This window comes from Ctenopharyngodon idella, chromosome 23, assembly GCF_019924925.1.
Source record: "Ctenopharyngodon idella isolate HZGC_01 chromosome 23, HZGC01, whole genome shotgun sequence".
In the NCBI taxonomy this organism is placed as follows: Eukaryota; Metazoa; Chordata; class Actinopteri; order Cypriniformes; family Xenocyprididae; genus Ctenopharyngodon; species Ctenopharyngodon idella.
Window position 1 is genome coordinate 976202 of NC_067242.1, and position 23902 is coordinate 1000103.

At 36.4% G+C, this 23902-nt stretch overlaps 1 protein-coding gene across 1 annotated transcript in view; it reads right to left on the reverse strand.

Moving 5' to 3' along the window:
• Positions 1-23902, reverse strand: part of tgfbr1b (transforming growth factor, beta receptor 1 b) — a 67625-nt gene that overhangs the window by 23077 nt on the left and 20646 nt on the right. Inside the window, exons 2-3 of the mRNA XM_051882897.1 lie at positions 13143-13388; positions 9766-10002 (exon numbers count right to left, since the gene is read on the reverse strand). Of these exons, the coding sequence (XP_051738857.1) occupies positions 9766-10002; positions 13143-13388 (483 nt within the window). The remainder of the gene's footprint in view (positions 1-9765; positions 10003-13142; positions 13389-23902) is intronic.

A 23902-nucleotide genomic window follows, 5' to 3' on the forward strand; every position in this document is an offset into this window, starting at 1 on the left:
CTAATGGTTATACTTTCATGTCTTTTTAAATAAAAGTTTTGTTTGCCATGAAGTGTTCCTTCATCTTTAAACTTTTAGTTTTCATCACATTAAAATACCATTATATTTAGAGATTTGAAGTGTGAAGCACTTTAAAAAGTCCTTGAAAAGTGCTTGAATTTCACTCCCAAAAGTTTGCATGAACCCTGAAATAAATAATGTAAAAACATTCAACTATTTCTGCCACCATGGTTACAGTTAGTGTTACTCTCTGGAGAGCCTTATATAACTTGTTCATTCATGGCTCAATATTTCTCCTGGTTTCAACGTCAGCTCTGTTTGGTCTGATACCTGAGAATACTTCACCAATGCTTCCCACTAGATCTCGCTGCGATGTTATTAATTCTGTGGTGAATTCAACGCTTCGGATCGCATGATCTAGATCGGTGCGTGAGAACCTTCTGAGCTTGCGCTGCGAGACTGAACTTAAGACTGAACTTAGATCTAGTTAATTAATACTGTTAGTGGACAACTGAGATGACAAGACCTCAGAAGAGCAGAATATTTTCCATCATGACAGACCGATCGGATGTATCAGTGCTTACCATGATAGAGAAGTGATCGTTTCAATTCAATTCAGAAAGCGTTGAGAGGCAATCAAGTGTCTCAATCCACAATCGTGTCAGAGGTAATCGAGCAGATAAAGTCATGTTTATGATACAGTGATTCACCAAAATGAGGAAGTGAAATGAGACACAGCCGAGGTCAAGAAAAACACTATCAAACGCAATGCAATCCGCAATAAAGAAGAGCTACATCTCCATTCATTTTGTACATAAAACAATCAAAAACACAGAGGTAGAAAGGAGAAGATGGTGTATCTCTGTGTGCTGAGGAGTAATAAATCAAAACCAGTTAACCTCAATTGCCAATGGAGAGGTGTGTGTCCTCTAGTAACATTACAGTGAGTCATTTTACACTAAAGCCCTTCAGGGACGGACCCACTTCAGAAATAGAAGGGCAGCCATTAGGAGCCAAATGCAGTGAATGTTCTGTATGGGAATGCTGGGAAGACATGGAGACAGTGTGAGCCAATCAGTGTCAACGGCATCACTAGAAACGCCTGATCATCTCACGTTTGGTGGGACAGGAATACTGCATGAAAGCATGAGTGTGACAGGCCGACATGAAGCTGGAGGAATGTTGATGACCACAGAAAAAGATAACAGAAGTAAACGGAGCCAGGCAATAAACGATCAAATAAAAAACAGTTTAAAGCCACAAGACTAACCCAGCTAACAAAAAATATGTTCTAAGAACATTTTGCTAATGTTCCCATTAAAGGGTTAATTCATCCAAAAATGAAAATTACCCCATGATTTACTCACCCTCAAGCCATCCTAGGTGTATATGACTATCTTCTTTCAGACGAACACAATCAGAGATATGTTTAAAAATATCCTGGCTCTTCCAAGCTTTATAATGGGAGTGGGGGAGCGTGATTTTGAAGCCATAAAAAAAAAAAAACATCCATCCATCATAAAAGTAATCCATATGGCTCCAGGGGGTTAATAAAGGCCTTCTGAACTGAAGCGATGAGTTTTTGTAACAAAAATATCCATATTTAAAACTTTATTAACTATAATAACTAGCATCACAAGAGTAAAGGTCCTTGCACACTTAGTCCAAAATTCTCGTTCGAAATTTTCGCACATTAAAAAAAATAAACCTCGACCTCACGTTGTCGATCACATTTACACACTGCCTCCAAAAATATGTAAGGGGTTCAATTTTCTGTGTTTTTTGCATCCGTAGCAAGCATTTTGACAATTTAGAGCCACCATGACGAATATGAAAATGTTGGACTGTGTAAGGACATTAACTCCTGATGCCATGTATGATGGTTTAATCAAATAGGGCTGGGCAACAAACTCAAACTCCTCTTCTCTTATATCTCTTTAAAAATTCTTGTTTTAGACTAATTCGTGACCGGTGTTTTGTTTTGCTCTATTGCTTCACTTCAGAAGGCCTTTATTAACCCACTGGAGTCGTATGGATTACTTTTATGATGGATGAATGCATTTTTTGGGCTTCAAAATCACACCCTCTGTTCACTACCATTATAAAGCTTGGAAGAGGCAGGATAAATACATCTCCGATTGTGTTCGTCTGAAAGAAGATAGTCATATACACCTAGGATGGTTTGAGGTTGAGTAAATCATGGGATCATTTTCATTTTTGGGTGAACTATCTCCTTAAGTTATGAAAATGTTGTTTCTAAATGTTTAAAACATGTTTTAAAAACGTTTAAGGGAACATTCAATTTTAACACTTTACAAACATTATGGGAACGTTACATTTGAATGTTCTCGGATGTTAGACGTCTATGAACGATTTTAAGAACAATATTATTAAGACCAGATAACTTTGAACCAATGTTCTGTTAATGTTACTGGAAGAACATTTGTTCATAACTTTGGGAGAACCTTGCCAGAACATTCCGTTAGCTGGAAAACCTGTCTGTGTAAAGTTATACCCAATCTTTCCAAACTTTGTCATCATGACAACGTGTTTGTGCAAGAATACCATGAAGGATCTGACTTGTTTTTCAAGATCACAGTCACAAATCAGCAGAAGAACATAAAACTGCCGTAACATGGAGGTTATTTTTACCCTGTTCAACTGTGATGTCTTGCCTTAAAATAAGATCAAATCCAGATATTCTTATTTTAATTCACTCCAACAACTGATTTGTTGTTTTTTTCCTCTTTGAACCAGGTTCCCATCTGAGAGAACATGGATATATGGAGGTACCCTAATTCTAAAAGTGTGATTTCTAGACCCAGAAATGTCATGTAAATTAATAAAATCGTACACCTCTATGGGCATTTTATAAAGAATATACATTTTTCTAGCTTTAAAATAGAAATTGTGAGTAAGAAAAAAAAGTCTAGCCATGCAAATCCATTGGGGCTGAAGGGCTTTGAATAATGTTGTGGACAACGGGGCCTCCGAGGCAAAAAGGTTAAGAACCGCTGCTTTAAGCGCTCTACCATTATACCTCGACATTCACACCAGCCTCCTGCTCAGAACATAGAAACATCTGAAAATAATAAAAAGTGGTGGGAGAATGTGTGGGCTGACCGTTCCAGTTATAAACGCATCCAACCACTGATTCAATTTCTTATGACAGAGACGGCAAGGTCAGGCAGACAGACGGAGAACAGACATGAGACACACCAACAGAGGAAGACAGAGGGCAAGAAAGGATGTCTACAATGTGACTCACTCACGAGGTTGTGTCATGTCAGAGATTCAGAGACAGACAAGTTAGTGGCGCCACATCAAGACAGACCCACAGACTGAGTCAAAAGACACCAGACGGCCAAAGTGCATTAGTAGAACTGGGAGAAAATAGGTTCCCTTATGAAACCTTATTTAAATGTGAAGATCTGCACTGCAACACACTCTCAGGAGAAGTTGTGTCATTATGTTCATGCCTGTTAAAGCAAAGTCATGATAGCTAAACACACTCAGACAGACGTCACTGGCTGTTTTACATTTCGCACCCTTTTTGAACTGCAGCAAGCATTTTGTTTCTTAAATGCAGTGTCATTTAAAATGGTCAAATTAGCTTCTTTAGATTATAAGTATTTCAAAGTCTTTCATCAGATAAAACTTGCTTTGCCAGTGAAATGTCTTCCCAATCCATTAAACGGATAGTTCAGCCAAACGTCTAAATTCTCCCATCAATTACTCCCTCAAGTCGCTCTAAACACATAAGAGCTGTCCATCTTCGAAACACAAATAAGGATATTTTAATGAAACTGGAGAGATTTCTGTCTGCAAGTCCACACTCTAAAAAAAAAAATGCTGGGTTGAAAATGGACAAACCCAGCGGTTGGGTTAAATGTTTGCCCAACCTGCTGGTCAACTATTGTTTAAAAATTACTGTATTGCTTGATTAAAATGAACCCAAAATATGTTGGAAATTAACATTTATTAATATGTTTAATAAATGAACATTAAGTTTAATGAATAATAATTAAACAAACATTTATTAAATTGCTTAATAAATCTTCACCTTTTGATTATTATTGTTGCCTCTAGTAATTATGTCTGATTTTTAATTTCCAACATATTTTGGGTTTATTTTAAGCCAGACATATAGTCATTTATTAACAATAGTTGAGTTGAATAGAACTGCCCAGCACGTTGAGTCAAACATTTAACCCAACCACTGGGTCAAAACAACCCAACAAACCAAATTCAGAAAGTTTACCATTGGTGGAATCGACTTTCAACAGATTGACAAAAATGTTCCGAGAATATTAAAAATATAATGAAAGTCACGGGTTTGGAACGACATGAGGGTGAGTAAATGACAAGATTTCATTTTTGGGTGAACTAACCCTTTAAATCAAGCCCTTCCCTACATGTTTTTCCCCTCAGAAACATGTTATTAAGTTAAGTTTCGTGTTGACTTTAATGTGAGAGACACATTCAAGTCAACACAAAACTACGAAACATAACACTCATACCAAGTGTAAACACTGATTGCTGTTTGTTTGAGTAGCTCGACTGATGCAATGACTTGGTGCTGCTAATGGTGCAAAAAAAAAAAAAAAACCTTTAAAAAAAGAAAAATATTGACGAAAGAGAAAACTGGGGGAAGGCAGACACTTTTCAGGATGGCATGTTGTCTGGACACCTTTTATCTGAGTTTCAACCACTTCCACAGATGCAGCTAACAGGGAACTTCTCAGAACGTTCTGTCAAGGTTATCTCAACATTATAAACAAATGTTCTCCCAGTAACGTTAATAGAATGCGGTTTTACAGATGCTAGAAATGTGGCTTTCAAATGAAAGATTGGTATCAAAGAGCACACCCAGGTTCCTAACTGACGACGAAGACTTAACAGAGCAGCCATCAAGTGTGAGACAGTATTCTATATATTAGAATCTGTTTTTTTTTTTTTTTTTTTTTTTTTCCAGAATTAAGTAGTAGGAAATTACTTGTCATCTAATTGTTTTATACAAGCTATGCATTCCGTTAATTTTGTGAATTGGCAAGTTTCATCAGGGCGCAAAGAAATATAGAGCTGAGTATTATCAGAGTAACAGTGATTCCTTCCTAATGATATCTCCCAAGGGTAGCATGTACAGAGTGAACAGCAACGGTCCTAGTACTGAGCCTTGTGGTACTCCACACTGAACTTGTGATCGATATGACATGTCTTCGTTTACTACTACAAACTGATAACGATCAGATAAGTATGATTTGAACCATGCCGATGCAATTCCACTAATGCCAACATAATTTTCAAGTCTATTCAAAAGAATGTTGTGGTGGATAGTAACAAATGCAGCACTAAGATCCAGTAACACTAATAGAGAGATACAGCCACGATCTGATGATAAGAGCAAATCATTTGTAACTCTAATGAGAGCAGTCTCAGTACTATGATACGGTCTAAATCCTGACTGGAAATCCTCAGTTAATAGAATGTTATCTGGTCTTTAATAATGTTCTCAAAACCTCAGCACAATGTTTTTTCTTAAAAGATTTTTATTTTTTTAAATGTTGCTACTTGTTCCAGAATGTTTAAATAACATTTGAAAGTTAGGTTACCATGATGTTTGTTTGCTGGGGACTTGTGTCCTTCACTAGACATAAGAAACAGTCATGAAAGGCGTAGATATCTGGGAATGTGTGACCTTAATGTGTTTGTTTAGACCTCGCTCCAGTTCTCATGTGTCTGATAAGGCAGTGACGTTAGCGATAGGCCTGTTTCACACCTACACCGCAGTATCACACTGCTTTCGTGTGTGAAGCACTGATGCAAGTCGAGATGTTGTGTCAGATGTTGTCATTACACAGTACGAGAGCGGCCTCTAGAGGCGAAATAAAAACTATCACTGACGCCTCTTGGTGTCTGTTTTAACACGACTGCGCGCTGCACAGAGCGGAACACTTCAGATATGCATTTAAAACACAAAACAGCATATATACAGTACAATACAATACATGTTTTTATATCATTATACAGTAATTAATTTTGTTGACTAGATGCTGCATTAGTGGAGAACAGCAGTTTGTTTGCCGTCACGACTGAGAAGATGCTAACATTAGTAGTACCTGAAGCAGTTAAAGGTACAGCATGTAAGTTTCGCTGCTAGAGGTCGCTTATTCAAAACAATACAAAAGTATAGCTTGATGACGCCATGAATGAGCGTGGAATCATGGGAGTTGTCATCTTCACCTCCAGAGCCGATGGAAAGCAATCCGACGGGACTCAGGCAGAAATCACGTTCATAGATGAGCTAATGTATTAAAGTTTTATTAACATTACAGTGGTATGGAGCAGGGCGGGGCCTAGAGCTGCGGGAAAGAATGCTAATGAGAAACACCTGCAGCGACACACCGGCCTCGAGTCTAATGGAGAAGCTTTTATTAGACTTGTATGCCGCAGTCGGCCACTGCCGCTCCATTCGTTTTGTTGTATAACACATAATTCAAGAAAACAAGAGATTTAAACAATGTGTATGTGTGTAAATTTTATGTGTTATGTTTGTGTTCATTCAGTATCCATCTTAAAAACTATCGGTTGATTAATCGGTTAGTGCTGTCCAAACTAGTTATCGGTAAAATCCACTATCGGTCGATTTCAGCTCTATTAAAAAAGGGTCTGAGGCCTGATAACTCAAATGACCGTGTCGCCAAAAATTGGCTGTTTATGTGTTTGTTCAGACCAACAAGAACATTCAGATGAGGTCAATGCGCTGCTTTTACATAAAACTGACTTGGTGGTGCTCACGAACAGAGTGTTTTGCTAAGTTACAGTGAACAGTATAGGGGGAATTCGAAACCAGTTCTCTTGTTTCTGTGCTCTTGTATTTTGTGTTGTGAATACAAAAACCTGAAAGAAAATGTGTAAATACTATCTGACGTCTTTTCTTCTCTGTGACAAACGGGTGTCAGAAACCAAATATTGCGCAGCACTGCTTTGAGTACCAGGGTAACCGCTGTATTTCTGCTTTTCTACAAGAGCACACATTTTCATTCAGCTTCATCTGCCAATTTTTACACATTGGTCATGTCGAACATTCTTGTCGGTGTGAACAGGACTTTACCCTGTTTTTTAACTTCCTTGACGACGTGCCAATAAAATAACTGGCACTTTACACTGGGCACAGCCTTTAATCCTGCCGGAGATGCCGTGCGACGACTGCTGGCTAAACACAATGAAACAAAGGGAAGGAGAGAGGGATGAAGATCCACAAACTAGACAATAAAGAGAAAAGCAGACATGCAGACGTAAACATACATTAAAGGACACAGGTGTTTAGAAAGACTAACAGGTAATTATATGAAGTGAAAAGAGTGTAGATAAAGCCAGAATAACAGGAATCTCTAGAAGAGTTTCTTGTGAATCAGATATGGGCGGAAAAGCAGGACTTGACACCTGAAAGAGGTTTGAGACAAAGTAGTAGTAGTAATTAACAGCAGTGTGGTTATTGTTAAATAAAACGGTTCAAGATCATATTTGTTCATTGAAATAAAATAAAGTTTAAGTTTAAATAGTAAAATTACTAAAACAAAAACTGGATTTAAAATAAAGTTATATATAAATAAATATAAAAAATATAAAAAATAAAAAATATTAATTAATACTATAATTGTATATAAATAATAATAAAATAAAAGTTTCTTGTTTTCGATCGTGTCGGTGCACACAGAAACACATAATAAAATTACTGAAACTTAAACTAAAATAAAAAAAATAAATAAAAAAATAAAAATGAATTAAAAATATGAATAAATGGTATATAAATACATACCTGCAAACTCCAAAGTAGTGAAAAAGGTGACATATTTAATGCAAAGTAAATAGTAGTAGAGGGGTCTGGGGGCAAAATTTTGGTGATTTTAACATGTAAACTAAGCATTCTGGTGCATTCTGACAAGAAAATAAATAGAAAAAACAATATTTGCTTCAAGTAAAAAAATAAAAAATAAAAAAGAACATTTATTATCACTAGGGTTGGGCATTGACACAAATTTCACAATTGGATTCAATTTTGATTCAGAAGCTTGCGATTTGATTTCAATTTGACCACCTTCAATTCAATATTGATTAATTTGGGGTCTATCAGGTGCAGTACACGGCAAATTTCCTCAAAGAAAAAATATCTCTCTCAACTAATGCTGTAAACTATACAGGGAACCACAGCTGGTACATCATTATAATATCAAAGGTTAAAATTAATTGATTTGTAAGCTACTTTAATATAAATTACACAAAGAAGTTTTTATAATAACGTTATAATAAATTTTTAATGACAATTATGTTTCTACTCGTTTTTATAGAGGCCTAAACATTTAAATGGTGGCTGTCATAAAACGGTTTTATACATTCAGTATTGAAACACATGTTAAGTACAATAAATATGCAATGGCCTATAGTCACAGTGGATATATATATTTTGTAGCAGACTAACGAGTTTTCGGACATTGAACGGCTTTTCTGAGGTAAATGTGACGGTAAATGTGACATTTTTACAAGCTGTTTTATTGACGCCTTTCCACGGTTGAAACAATGATTGATCGATTAATGTGACATGATATGGATTTTGGTAAGCTGTACTGTATCTTTCAACATACCTTCGGATATTTATTCACGTTTATTTCGTGTTGTAAAGCGGAAGAGATGATCGGTTCACGTGCGCTCTGCACCTGTGTGAACTGAAGCACTACAGTCATGTGTCAGTCACGCCACAGAGCACCAAGCAGTGTTGCCAGATTGGAAAAGCCCAAGTATCGTACAAGAAGCTCAAAATTATCGTATTTGGAAGAAAATTATTGTACACAAGCTTTTAGTGAATCTAAATGAATAACTAATGATTTTTACAACAGAATGAATCAATACTGAACTTACTTAAGCTGGACAATCACATTATTTTCTTCTAGATGACAGCCAAAATTATGTTCCCTGTATCTCTGTAAAGCTACTTTGACACAATCTGCATTGTAAAAAGCGCTATATAAATAAAGGTGACTTGACGAGTCAAATGTACAAAATACAGCTATTTATCTAGACCAACAACTTTTTGACATGACCTGCAAATTACCACAATAGATAAATAATAAATAATAAATAGCTAGGCATAACTTAGTTAACTTGTGCTCGTGAAAGAGAGAGTCATTCTCCATGATGATTGGCCGAAAAAACATAAAATGAGATGAAATGGAAGACAAGCCTAACAACGTTCACGTTCTCCTTACAATCATGACGTAGAGGATCCACAGCTAGATCAACGAATATAGAAGCCCTTACAATGACCACCATTTTAAGTGTCACAAAATTCTGAAATTATTATACATTATGGGACTTTTTTCATTATTGATCGTACATCGTACAGAGGTCAAAATTATCATACGAATACGATAATTATCGTACGTCTGGCAACACTGGCGCCAAGAAAGATCACGACAGCTCGTATATGGTCTGCAGTCTATGGGAAAGTAGCCCGTTCTTGATTCTTGTGAGGTTTATTGTGCCTGCAAATTCACCCTGACACCCACCGGAAAAAAACTCTTCGGATCTACACGATTCACATAAATGATATAATTTGATTCAAAAGGGCGAATTTCGCTGAAAAGTGACTAGTTCACAGGTATGTAAATAATATTAAAATAACACAGTTCCTTGTTTTCAGTCACGTCTCCGCACAACTGACCACAAACTATATGTGTTAGGATAGTGAAAGTGAGCGAGACGCACCAGAGCCCGAGCCGGACGTGGTCATGTCGTAGATGAGGTCTTTGAGCGTGGTTCCCACGGTGATGAAGGGGTGGTCCATCGAAGGGTCTTCCTCATTAGGCACGCGGTGGTGGAGGACCGAGCGGCTGTGGCAGATGTAGAAGACGGTGACCATCAGGAAGCACACCACGCACACCGGACCCGCGATCAGCGCCGCGAAGGCCACGGGCCCCAACGCCGGCGGCTTCTGAGTCGGCACTGAGTGAGAGAGAATCGACACTGCTCATTAGCAAATCATATTTTCATATAAACAGTGAGTCTAAAATCACATTGAAAATACTGGATTCAAAATCTTATTTGAACCTGAAAGTTTTATGGTTATCAAAGCAGAACAAATCCACCGTCTTCAACACAATTCAAGACAACTGCTGACTTGTTACACACTAGGTACTTATTTTATTCTTTGAATTTTTGGTTACACTTTATTTTAGGGTGACATAGTTACATTGTACTTAAGTACTGAGTAATATTAATGAACTATATGTACTTAACTATAGAGTTGCGGTTGGGGTTTGGTTTAGGGTTAGTTACTTGTAATTACACATAATTTACTATTATTACTAGTACACAAAAAAAAACAAAAATGCTGGGTTAAAAACAACCCAAATTGGGTTGAAAATGGACAAACCCAGTGATTGGGTTGTTTTAACCCAGCTTTTGGGTTAAATGTTTGCTCAACCTGCTGGGTAGTTTTATTTAACTCAACTACTGTTTAAAAATGACTGTATTTCTTACTTAAAATGAACCCAAAATTGACATTTATTAATATGTTTAATAAATGAACTTGTATTAATAAGTTTAATGATTAACAATTAAACATTTAATTTATGTTGAATGATGTTGAATGAATGAGAATAAATAAATACATTTATTAAATTGCTTATTAATAAATGTTCACCTTTTTATTATTATTGTGTCCTCTAGTAATTATTTGTCTGATTTTGAATTTCCAACATATTTTGGGTTCATTTTAAGCCAGACATATAGTTATTTATAAACAATAGTTGAGTTAAATAAAACTACCCAGCACATTTGGCAAGCATTTAACCCAACAGCTGGGTTAAAACAACTTTTTTTAGCAATCATCATACCGTACCGTACAGGCAATCGGACAGCATGACCGAGACGCCGACCAGCCAAGAACGTCTTTTCTTCTTGAGAACCATGATAGTTTTGTGCAATAAAAGCCTGTAGTTATTTAGCTGTGTGTTCTTACATTCATATTTAAATATTGATCATGTTTATTAATTGTTAATCTGTGGATGTCATGTCTCACGGTTTTTCTTGCAACTCTTATAAATGCCATTAATAATAAAATCTTTTGAAAGTGCACCTGTCTTATGTTTCATTGCACTCCATTTAACCATTTTTTTCTCCCTTTTTACTGTGTATTAATGTTTGTTAATGACAGAGTTATTATAAAAGGCCTACCACTTCTGGTACTGATCTGTACTAACATGCATATGCCGATGATGCTTGTTAACTATGAACACCAGACTGCACATATGGGGAAAGCTAATTATTTTCAAACAAATGCTATCTTTAAATCTTCAGAATGCAACATTGTTTATTTGTTTGTAAACCATATGTGCCATTTACTCACTAATCGATCTATTCATCAGAGAGTTGACATCATTTACCGCAGTCACTCTTTTAAAACAATATATTATTATTAAGATGTTTCAGAAAGATTATTTCGACAGACAGATAGATACTAAAGTCAAAATCATCCATTTTGAAAGTAACAGGGTTAGACTGCATTAAAAACTTTTTAGCTTTGTAGGTTCTTGTAATAGTATGTTAAAATTTGTGTTGATTATTCACCAATCCCAGGTGATCGTTTTAAGTGAAGAGACACAATGAGTCTTTGTAACGCTTTTTTTTTTTTTGTCTTCACACAGTAATGCTAGACTTTGTGTCTGGTTTCAAGTAAACAAATGAGTCATGCTCAATTCTGCATCCTTAACATTTTTTTCTAAAGCCAAGTAACACTATTTCATTTTGAAATGAAGACGTTCCCATAGACGACTGTCTAGACTTCAGACAGATGCATTCCAGGGAAATCACAAGCTCCTGTAAACAGCAAACACGCTCCGTGTGATTCATCCCAAGTGGATATCCATAACATCCATGGAAGACAAGTTAATTAGATGAAAAGGGAAAAAAATGAGAAATCTGCAAACAGACGGAAGGCCGAGGACAGAAAATAGGGGTTGCAAAAAAAGTTGATCCCTACAGGCTGAAAGAGGCGGCGAACGGTGTGGGTGGGACCATCTGTTCCACATGACTTTCCTTTGTTTACATGAAAGTCTGTGGTCGAGTAAAGCAGGATTTCTTCATACTAAATTCCTCCACAACAGAAAATCAAATGCACGCTAGCTGCATGTGTGTGAGACAAAGGGCAGAATTTTGTCTTCCACCAATGGTTTGCTTGGATTGTTTTTGTCAGATGACGGGTGGAGGTTTATGGTCACGAGCCGCATACAGAATGTGCCACGGCACCAAGATAACAAGTTAATAACAGAGAAGTCCTGCAGGCATTCACAGTCGGCTGGAGTGTGAGCGTATGCGTTCCAGCGTCATGCTGAAAGATGCATGTGACGGTGACATTTTCAAGCTACTAATTCTAAACAAAAACACAGAGTCATTGAGTATGAGTGCATTAACCAACCTGCAAAAATATATACAGTACTGGTTTGGACACTGGACATCAATGGAAGCCAGTTAGGTCTAATGTTTTTGGACCAAAATGCAATGTTTGGAGCCAAAAATTCTGATTACATATCAGACTATAAAATAATAATAATAATAATAATAATAATAGTTATTTTATACAGCAGCAATTTTTATCATTATTTCATTTCACAGTAAAAATAATAAAAACAGCGAATTATTATCTTTATTACTAATTGTTAGTGTGATTATTAAAAGTAAACAAAATAAGAAATATTACGATTGTAATATTTCATTGTAAAATAAAACAAAAATCTTTAGAAACAAAACAACAAATGACTGTCTTTATTTCTTCATTTTCAAATGTTAAATGTTTTATTTTGGTGTAAAAGCACAGGGAGCCTTAAAGCTTCTGAGTTGTTGATCCGCGCTTCAAGAGCGTGAAGATGTTTGGCTCATATTTCAGTCTCAAATGCAGGTTAAAGCATCTCAATCTCAAAGCAGATCAGACGTGAAGCAGCATTTACTGTGAACTGAGACGCTGAAAAATGCAGCACATATATTTCATTAAATCACAGGCGCTGCAATTTGATAAATCGCACTAAGCCGTATTGCGTTTCGGGTTTTATTCTGATTAAGCGTGCAGCTGCAGCGCTGACACTTACCTGGGAATGATGTGAGGTCAGGGTTCTTGTTGCACCAGTCTGTGTCGCAACACATGGGGTAAATCCCCGTGTCGTCCTTGTTGGAGGGCGCGCAGACGAAGGGCCGGTCGCGTGGGATCAGCTCGGTGTCGCTGATGCACCAGCTCTGCTGCGTGGTGACGCTGCCCGATCGAGTGATGGACACGTAGCACAGGCCGTCTGTGGCACACGTGTGGTTCGGGCACCGGTGACAGTAGCATTGTAAGGCTGAAAACAATCAGAAACACATGACGTGAATGTTTCAGAATTGAGAAAAAAAACATTTTCATCTAGACAAACACCGATTCAAATAAAAGAGCTTTGAGATCAACAGTCTTTACACAATGATTACAATGAAATGTCACAAACAAAGACATCAAATGTGGGTAACCAGCGTTCAAATTGAGTTGTCCTAAAAAAACAGTACAGCTTTTGTGCTCTATCTCCTCTGATGTGGTCACATGACCAACCGCAACAAACTCAACCTCGCCAACCTCAACCGCACTATCCTCTTCAACCTTAATTATAATGTTACAAAAGATTCTATTTCAAATAAATGCTGAACTTTCTATTCATCAAAGAATGCTGAAAATAAAATATATCACTTTGCCGTCACATTTTAAAATATATTTACATGGAAACAGATACTTTAAATTATTATATTTCACAATATTACTTTTTTTTTTTACTGTATTTTCAATCAAATAAATGCAGCCTTGGAGAGCAGAACAGACTTCTTTCGAAAACATTAAATAATATAGCTGCGAGCTGCAATTGTGGGGTTCAAGCGCTTTAGGGCCTTTCAGCACATGCGTAAAAAGATGTGTTTTATTTAGCAAGCCTGTACCCATCTCAATCATAGATGGAAAAGACTGATAGCTGCTCAAACTTCATTGGCCGATGGCAGCCATGTTTTTTGAGACACGCTGAAGTCCTCATAGACAATCATGGCACCTCGGACGAAGACACTGCATGCCAATTTTCACTCAATGGGACTAATGGTGAAGTAGTTATAGCCATTTTCAGGTTTTTTCCTGTTATAGCGCCACCAAGTGGCCAGTTGCCGCGTCCTTTTTCACACGACCACAGAATGAGCTCTTACATAGGTGTGCCAAGTTTGGTGAAAATATCTCATTCCGTTCACGAGTTATAGCCATTTTAGTAAAAGTGGCTCCGCCCACTTCAAATGTTTTGGCGGCCCTTAGAGACCGTGAATCGAAAATTTTCAACTGTTTTTTGATAATTATTGACAATCAGACTCCAGAGAATCCTGCTGCACTGATTTGGTTCTGATCGGGCCAAAAACCTAGGACTAGTTCGCAAAAGTAGGTTTTTCAAAAAATCCAAAATACCCAGGTGAGCAATTTCATACTTTTGAGCGCTGTATCGCCCCCGTCAGGCTGATCGGGGCGAGCCTTGGTGACGTTGTAGATGGTAGGAGTACTACCAGCCCTCGAAGTTTCAAGTCTCTATGACTTACGGTTTGGTCTGCCCAGTCACTTTTAGAGGAGAATGCTGATCTTTGGAAATATTACTAATAACAATATGTGCTTGAACCCCTAAAAAAGTACCAACCTTTTGAACAGAGATGAGTATTTTTGTTCTGAAGTAAGCGCTGTATTATCACTCAGATTGTCTGTAGTGGCCGAATGAATTAAAAGACACTTTTCAGAATTTACTTTGCAAATTGTTAAAAAGCTGAAGCACAGTCGATAATTAAACTGAATAGTCGACCATCATGACCCGTCTCTAATATGTGTGCATGTTTTTCCCAAACTGCATGAGGCTTTCTAAAACACAGGAAATGATCTTTAAAAATGATGCACTCAATGAACTTGTTTACGCATCGGTCCAGCTCATAAGTGTGACAATTACCCAGTGACGAGGTGAGGATGGGTTACTCTTAACACACACATTCTGTGGCTCGACCACTAATGCAGTGTGTGATTTGCATGCTGCACAGACAAGGTTCAAGCAAGGTGACTTATGTTGCTGATAAGTATTTCTGTCCTATTCTGTCAGACCAACCTGGACCAAAAAAATATTCACTTGAACTCCAGCCAGCCTGTCATGGCAGCGCATGCTGAAGCCTCACGAGGGATCACAGCCGCGAGACGCCAGAAATATCAGCCCACTGACTCTGGCTCTCTGACAAGGTCACTGTGAGGAAACCGTGGAGGAGGAAGGAAACATACAAGACGAGGGCTGGAGGAAAACAACGTCACAGTCCAGGGGCAGGAGGAAGATTGTTGTCACTAACAGAATAAAAATGTGTGGGAAGAAGTTGGTGGTATGACTGTACCAGCTTATATTTTGGTTTCTATATAATTCAACATTGTATCAATATTAAAGAAGACCTTTTCACAAGATGTAATATAAGTCTCTGGTGTTCCCAGAATGTGTCTGTGAAGTTTCAGCTCAAAATACCCCACAGATCATTTATTATACCATAAATTATGCCCATTTTTGAGTGGAAGGAAAAACATGCTGTTTTTGTGCATGTGCCTTTAAATGCAAATGAGCTGCTGCTCCCCGCCCCTGCTTTCCAGAAGAGGGCGGAGCCTGCAGAACTAACGCAATGGACACTCTGCCAAAAACTAAAACATCTGTTTGGTTTTGATTATCATCTCTATCGCGGTCACACTCACGTGACACTGCAGTTCTTCATCATCATGAAAGCTTTTTATCTGCATGCGTTTTAAAGCAATATCAGTCTAAACCTTAATAAGAATATATTTCTTACTTGAATGCTGCTGTTAAATGCTCTGGTGAGGAGATAAACATGGCGGACTGTGTACAGCTCACTGAGGGCATGGTCTATGCTAATAGAGCAGATTCCATCAGCAGTCGTGGGCGGGGCCTAAGCATTCGTGACGTCACATTGGTTAGAATCTGGAAACGGCTTATTCTGAGATACTGCTTATGATTTATGAGGATTAAAAAAAAAGATTTTTATCATTATAGGGTGGTTGTGTACACACTCTCAACAAACATTCATGTTCAAACACAATGTAAAAGTGAATTTTGCATAATAGGTCCCCTTTAATAATAATAATAATAATAGTTATTATTAAACAATAATAAAGATGATGGCAATGAGTATTATTATTTAAATGCTATTACATTTAATATTATTAAATTATATATTAATAAAATATTGTATTAATACTTAATCTATTATTTAATATATTATTTTAATAATAATGTTATGCAATATATTTAATGTAAAAATATTTACTAAAATAATTTTATTAAACAATAATAAGGATGACGACAATGAGTGTTATTATTAATTCAATGTTATTTAATAGTATTAATATTTAATTTTATTTAACAACAACAAAACAATCTATTTAATTTATGTAATTATTATTTAATATTTTTATTAAATATTAATACAAATATCATATTTATATTTAATATTATTTAATAATAATTAAGATGATGAATGTTATTGATGAAATTGAGATTTCTCAAATCTAACCCTAACTTTCTCCAATTTTAGAAACTCTACAATTTCAAAGACAACAAACAAACAAAAAAGTATGCAAACAGACATCACTACATGCTTATAACACCTGTAAACTCCTTTAATAACAGACCTACATACTGGGCCAATGAGAGACGACCCTCTCCATAAAAACTTCAGAGTCAAGACTGCCATGATATCATATTTTGGTCACAGAAGGGGAAACGTGAGAGACAGACAGAGAGGAAGAGGGAAGTGAAGGGAGTGACTCAGGCAGGGTGAGGCATGACAGACAAAAACCACAAGCAACAATAAAGTCAGAAGCATTGCAGTCTAGACGGCTTCAGAACCGCAAACACATGGTCACATGACCACTGCAGTTTTCAGTAAAGATGTAAACACAGAAGGACATATTGCAGTGTGTGTCTAGTGTAGTATGTAGAGACACAGGCAGTGTTAAAGCAGCACCTGATCATCTGTGTCATTAGAGACTTATGCAGTGACCCAAAGAAATGTGCGTGCCACAGGAGACAGGTCTCGTCCAGAGTCAGCAAAAGTTTCCAGAATAATGTTTAGTTTGAAAACGCTGAGAGTGCCGGTTCAGTGATGAACGGGAGAAGAGACTTCCAACTCCTGCGACGTCTGGACTGACAGCTGTCTGCCAAAAACACGACATTCATAGAGAAACAAACCAGAGCTCAATGAGGAATCAGCAGTATCTGAGGCAAACTCCAGCAGCCACAATAAATCTGGAACATTCCAGTACGTGAACGCAAGGGAAACTTACTGTAATCAAATTGAGCAACAGCAGATTCATTCATAGAAACGTCACAAACTCGATGTAGCAGATGTGAGCTGTGGATCTGTGTGTGGTTCAGACTTCAGATTTGCCCGTCCCTAAACATCATGTTAGAAACTTCTGGTCATTCTAAATGCCTTTCAGACGGACACGTGCTGTATAACTAAAGACTGACCGGTATATTTTTTTAATACTTTTTTAATGGCCAATGCCAATGCCAATATATATATATATATAAAACACAATCTCCAATGAAATTTACAAAAAGTAACATTTACTAACAATTAACCGCTTCCGAACAACTATTGGCGACGGTTCCGATACCGATATTTATCACTTGCTCGCTTACTTGAACTTTTATCATGAAAATATATTAGCAAAGTTCAAAAACGCATGCATTAAGTTACACTAGTCTGAACACATATTATAGAACATTCAATATATCTGTAATAAATAGAAAGACATTATACAACTCTGCGCCTTTACGCAGTTAATAACTATCAGTTTGTTATTTCATGCTATAGCCGATAAACCAGCGGCAGATAAATCGGTGAATCTCTACTAACAGCATAAAAAGGCAAAAAAGAGAGAATCTGAGCTGTGGTGCGTCTGCGTTCTCATCTCTGTCAACATAAAAGACAGAAAAACTGGTAAAAAAAAAAACAAAAACACAATATATCTGCCTTTTCCTGATAACAATAAGCTGCAAAATGGACCAGACTTGATGCTGATAGTCTGTGCTACTCTTGAGCCATTTATTTGCATTTACATTTCTGCATTTGGCAAACGCTCTTATCCAAACATGACTTACATTAGACCCATCATGATCATGAAATTTGTGCTGACAATTAAAGGGTTAGTTCACCCAAAAATGAAATTTCTGTCATTAATTACTCACCCTCATGTCGTTCCACACCCATAAGACCTTCGTTCATCTTCAGAACACAAATCAAGATATTTTTGATGAAATCCGAGGTTTATGACTCGTCCATAGACAGCAATATAATCAACACTTTCAAGGTCCAGAAAGGAACTAAAGACATTGTTAAAACAGTCATGTGACTGCAGTGGTTCAACCTTAATGTTATGAAGAGACGAGAATACTTTTTGTGCGCAAAAACAAAACAAAAATAACCACTTTATTCAACACTCTCTTCTCTTCTGTGTCATTCTCATTCGTTGTTTACGTCCAGCGCATCCAGGTTCTACGTCAGAATGCCAACTCATTATTGGTCGGCTCCTGCGTCATCGTCACACGCATGCGTCACGTGATCAGCTTTGGCCAATACTGAGCCGGCGTTCGGACGTAAACGTGGAAGCTTCACTGTGTCACCTGTGTAAGATAATGACAGGGAAGAAAAGATACTGTTGAATAAAGTCGTTAATTTTGGTTTGTTTTTGCGCACAAAAAGTATTCTCGTCTCTTCATAACATTAAGGTTGAACCACCGCAGTCACATGACTGTTTTAACGATGTCTTTAGTACCTTTCTGGACCTTGAAAGTGTTGATTATATTGCGGTCTATGGACGAGTCATAAACCTCTCGGATTTCATCAAAAATATCTTAATTTGTGTTCTGATCTTACAGGTGTGGAACGACATGAGGGTGAGGAATTAATGACAAATGTCATTTTTGGGTGAACTAACCCTTTAATTGTCATACAAATAATTGCAATTAACAATTTAATTCTGTTTCGTTCATGTCACTTACAGTGTAAGGCCATTCAAGGACGAGAATAGATTAGAGATGTAAAAGAATAGCACAGAGGAACGATATCATTGGAATCATTTTCACAATGATTATTTCAGCTGATGATCAATATAAATAAACACTGACAGCCAATCAGAATCTATCCTGCTTTAAAGAGCTTGAGCATTTAAAGCGACAGGCACTTATAATAAAGAGAGGACTCAGACTCATTGGCAGTCCAGCTCACACAGAAAGGAAGCTTCACTGGAGCTGTGTGAAATGTGTTACGCAATTCCCCTTCAGGAGCTTCTCCACGGCTGACTGAGCAGTGCACACCGTCTGAGAGCGAGACGCTGCCGTCGCTCGTGCTCTCGTCCTCCTCTTCAACCTCTTCAGCAGCAGGATTATCAGCATATACTCCTTTAAGAAATCATGCTATAGTATTCACACATCAAGAAGCCAAACAAACACCTCTTGACCACTTCATTACAGCTTTAATGAGGAAATTATGACCACAAGCCTGGAGGAAATTCTCTGTAATTCTAAATTTGGTGTTGAAACAAGTTTGACTCAGAAGTTATCGCTAGTAGATTTCTCAACAATTGCAAAGAAACAGCAAGTGACACATTGATTTAAAGGTGAAATTCTGAGGTAGAACAACTGAAGTGTTTGTTTGATTCAGAGCTAAAACCTCTAAAGCACATCCAGGCCACAGTCCAGAACCACGTTTTGCAAATGGCTTGCATGAATGAATTAGTTGGTATTAAGAAAGTCTTCAATAACTAGGCTGGTTTTGGGACGCATTTCTTGTTGACATGAATGAAAATAAATCCCAGCAAACACTGGTCCGACGGCAACGTTGTCTCCCTGGCCAAAAATAGTCGGCATAAATGGGTAAAAATATGTAACAGAACATTTTCTAAAAATGCATTCAGATACGTTTGTACATGTCTGCAATTCTCTAGGGTTGCATGAATAATTGTTACTTTGACTTTTAGATATGTATAGTTCAATATATAATACTTAATTAATTAATTAATTAATTGAATAACATCTAAGACGTCCATTCAAATTATATTTTGGAACTATTTTTTAACCATGACTTTTCAATGGTCATTAAACATCCAAATGTTTGCTGGGACGTTTTTAATTTTATGTTTTGAAAATGCAATGCTGAAAAAAAAATAGCACAAGACGAGAAGCAACAATCTGAAAAATAAAATAAAGGAATAAATACAATCGCAAAAACATATTCAAAACGGTTTTATTCATGTTAAATATAACAAAAGTAATAACTAATTTTTAACTTAAATTTCAAATGGATCATTTTAAATTTAATTTAAAATGAGTTAATATATTATTTTATTGTTACATCTAACTAACAATTTAAGCATTAACTAAATAAACTGTTAAAAAGGCTTTAAAGTTTATTTTATTAATTTACTGATCAATGATTAAATAATTTCCTCATTTTATTTTTAAGTGGCACTCTTTATTTTAAAACACTGCATGCAATCAACTTGTTAATTAAAGTTAATATAAAAATAAAATGGATTGATAAATCTAAATGATTGCATGTTCTGGTAATCTTGAATCAGAATATCTTCTCCTCCCTCTTGCAGCATCTCTTCTCTGATGATGAGGGCGGGGCAACCTGTCACTCACATGAGATCCACCAATAGCAAACCACAACCATCCAATCAATTCCCCACAGACAAAATCAAGCCCCGCCCTACATTTGTTCTTGTTTGCAAAGCTGTTTCACTCTGATATACAGCACTATAGGGAAGAAACACAACTTCCCTTTCATGAAGACTTTAAAGTACCACTTAAATAATCAAAATTTCAATAATAAAAATAATCAAAAAGAACCTTACTAAGTGACTGGCCCATCTCCACTAGTATAGAAACAGCTATTTACTCAAACATTTGACAAAAATAATCGCAAGACACCTTTAATAAAATAGTTTTGCCATTGAATATTGACATTTCTGCAGAGTGCATAAAGCCTTCAAAAGGTTCTCAAACACATCCTCATAAAAGCCGATAACTCATCCCATGGGATGACTAAAAAATAAAGGATCGTGAGAATAAAGTGAGATTGTGAACAGCACAGTGAAGAGGCTCGAAATATGGACTGACAATATTGATGAGTCTAAGAGGAATGGAGGTTGACTTGAGCCGCACCCTAACGCAGGACGGCCACATAAACCTCCGGCACGATCTCAGGCTTAGAGCCGTAGCTAGGCAACAGTCAAACAATGCATCGCTGTCAGGGGCGGTACGGGATAATCAGGGGGTTTCTATCGGATCGCCACATAGGAACAAAGATCTGGACTGATAAGCAGAAACAAAAAGCGAAGTCAGTGCTGTGCAAAGGTGAGGTGTGTTGGCTGAGCAGCTGTGGGCTCAAAGCATCACGCTTCAATTTGCAATGCAGAGAGCTGGGATTATCTTTCTCGACTTACTTAAAAAAAAAAAAAAAAAAAAAAAACCTTGAAAAAGCTGAGAACGTGCATGAAATCCAAAGGCTCCAGGACTCATTTCAGCACTCAAGCTGTTTGAATTCCATTTGTTGCACAAGGTGTTTATTCTCTGAAGCAGCCTTGAACACTGAGAGCAGGTACAGCTAGTCATTGAAACACAATGTTTGAAAAATAAGCGACGTGGGTTTGCTACAACAAGAAAAGAAATGGAGCTTTAAGGGCATGTGTGCGTCCCACCGGCACGGTTAGCACTGAACAATACCTCGGATGCTAGCACTAAATATAATGGTCTTTCATGTTGTACTGAAATTTTAGCACCTTTTTGAACAAGTGCTTTGACTGTCTTTAGGTTTAACATATTGGCAGGTGCTTTGATTATGCAAGCTCCTTTTGGTATAGTAGCTGCTCCCAGAGTATGAAAGATAAATTCAAATCTCATTTGAGTAGTGAATGTTTTAAGGGGTTGGGCTTGTTGTCTGTGGAAGAAAAAAAAAAAATGCGCATGACACAATTTTTAATAATTGGGTTATTAGTTATTTAGGAAATGATATGGTGAGAGAGCAGCATAGCTATGACATTAGGAGTATATTAGGAATTACAATATTTGTCCATGTAAATTTAAAAGCTTGGTGGGAACTGCTTAGCATAATTGTATGGAATAAATTACCAGCGCCATTAAACGGTTTAATGGATTTTATGAAGTTTTAAAAGAGCGGTAAAAAGATGGTTGTATGGGATAATGAACTTGTCAAATAAATTTAAATCAAATCAAATGAAACAGTAAACAGCTTTAGGCATCAAAACAAAACAAAACTACAATATAAAACAACAAAATAAAACAAAGCAAAAATGAAACAACTACAAAATAAAATAAAACTACAAAAAACAAACAAACAAAAAATGTAAACAAAATTAAACAAAACAAAAACTACACAAATAAAACAAACAAACCTACAAAAAACAACCACAAAAACTAAACAACCACAAAATAAACAAAATTAAACAAAACCACAGCAAAAATGAAACTACAAAATAAAATAAAACAAAAACTAAACTAAAAAACAACCACAAAATAAAACAACAAAACACAAAATGACTACAAAACAAAAACAAATTTAAACAAAATTAAGCAAAACGAAAACTACACAAATAAAAACAACTACAAAAAACAACCACAAAAACAAAACAAAAAATAAAAATAAAACAAAAACTAAAACAACAAAATAAAACCAAACTACAAAATAAAAAACAAAACCACAAAATAACAAAAACTAAACAAATCACAAGAAAATGAAACAAAATAAAAACAAAAACACAAAAACAAAACCACAAAATAAAACAAAAATTACACAAAACAGCCACAAAAAAAAATAAAACAAAACAACAAAAAACAAAAATACAAGATAAAGCACAACCACAAAAAAACCCTACAAAATAAAATAAAAACAACAAAAAAAACTAAACCACAAAATAAAGCAAAACAACAAAAACGACTGCAAAATAAAGCAAAACCACAAAATAAAACAAAAATTAAATAAAATTAAACAAAACAAAACACAAAAACTAAAATCACAAAACAAAACAACAATATAAAAACAAAAACAAAACAAATAATAAAACAAATTTAACAAAACAAAATTAAATAAAACCACAAAATAAAATAAGACAAAACAACAAAACAACCACAAAATAAAACAAAAACAACAACAATAAAATAAAGCAAAACAACCGCAGAGAAACACAAAGCACTCATCTGTAAGCCTATTCTTTTTTAATTATCCGTGCAGCTCTATTGGGAATGAATCTGACAAACAAGAGCATCACTTTTCCTTTCCTTACGATCCTTTGTGCTCCACTGTGGTCTGTTTTGCGCAATAAAGCTTATGATGAAGCAATATAATAAATAAAAAGTATTCTCTAATGACAGCTTCATGATTCTGCTGATTATGAAACATAATCCTGCTGTCTGGATTGGGATTTTGCTGAGTGATACAGTAAAGCCACTCCAAATGGATTCCAGCCTTCAAATTCAAGGTGGAACCAAAGTGTTTCTCTTTGTCTTTCTGTACTAGAGCCCTCCTTTGTTTCAGCACGAGAGAGAAAAACGCAACCGCAGGTAAACACAGGTAATAACAGCCCCAAATATTCATATTCATATGTATTTATACAGCCTGGGCTGTAAAGCACAGTCATCACTACTGTAGCAAAGACATTGGCTTATTCATAAGACTCGTTTATTTAAAATGCCACAGGTGTGTAATTCTCAAACGAGGAGAAGGACGCCTTGTTGAATTGCTC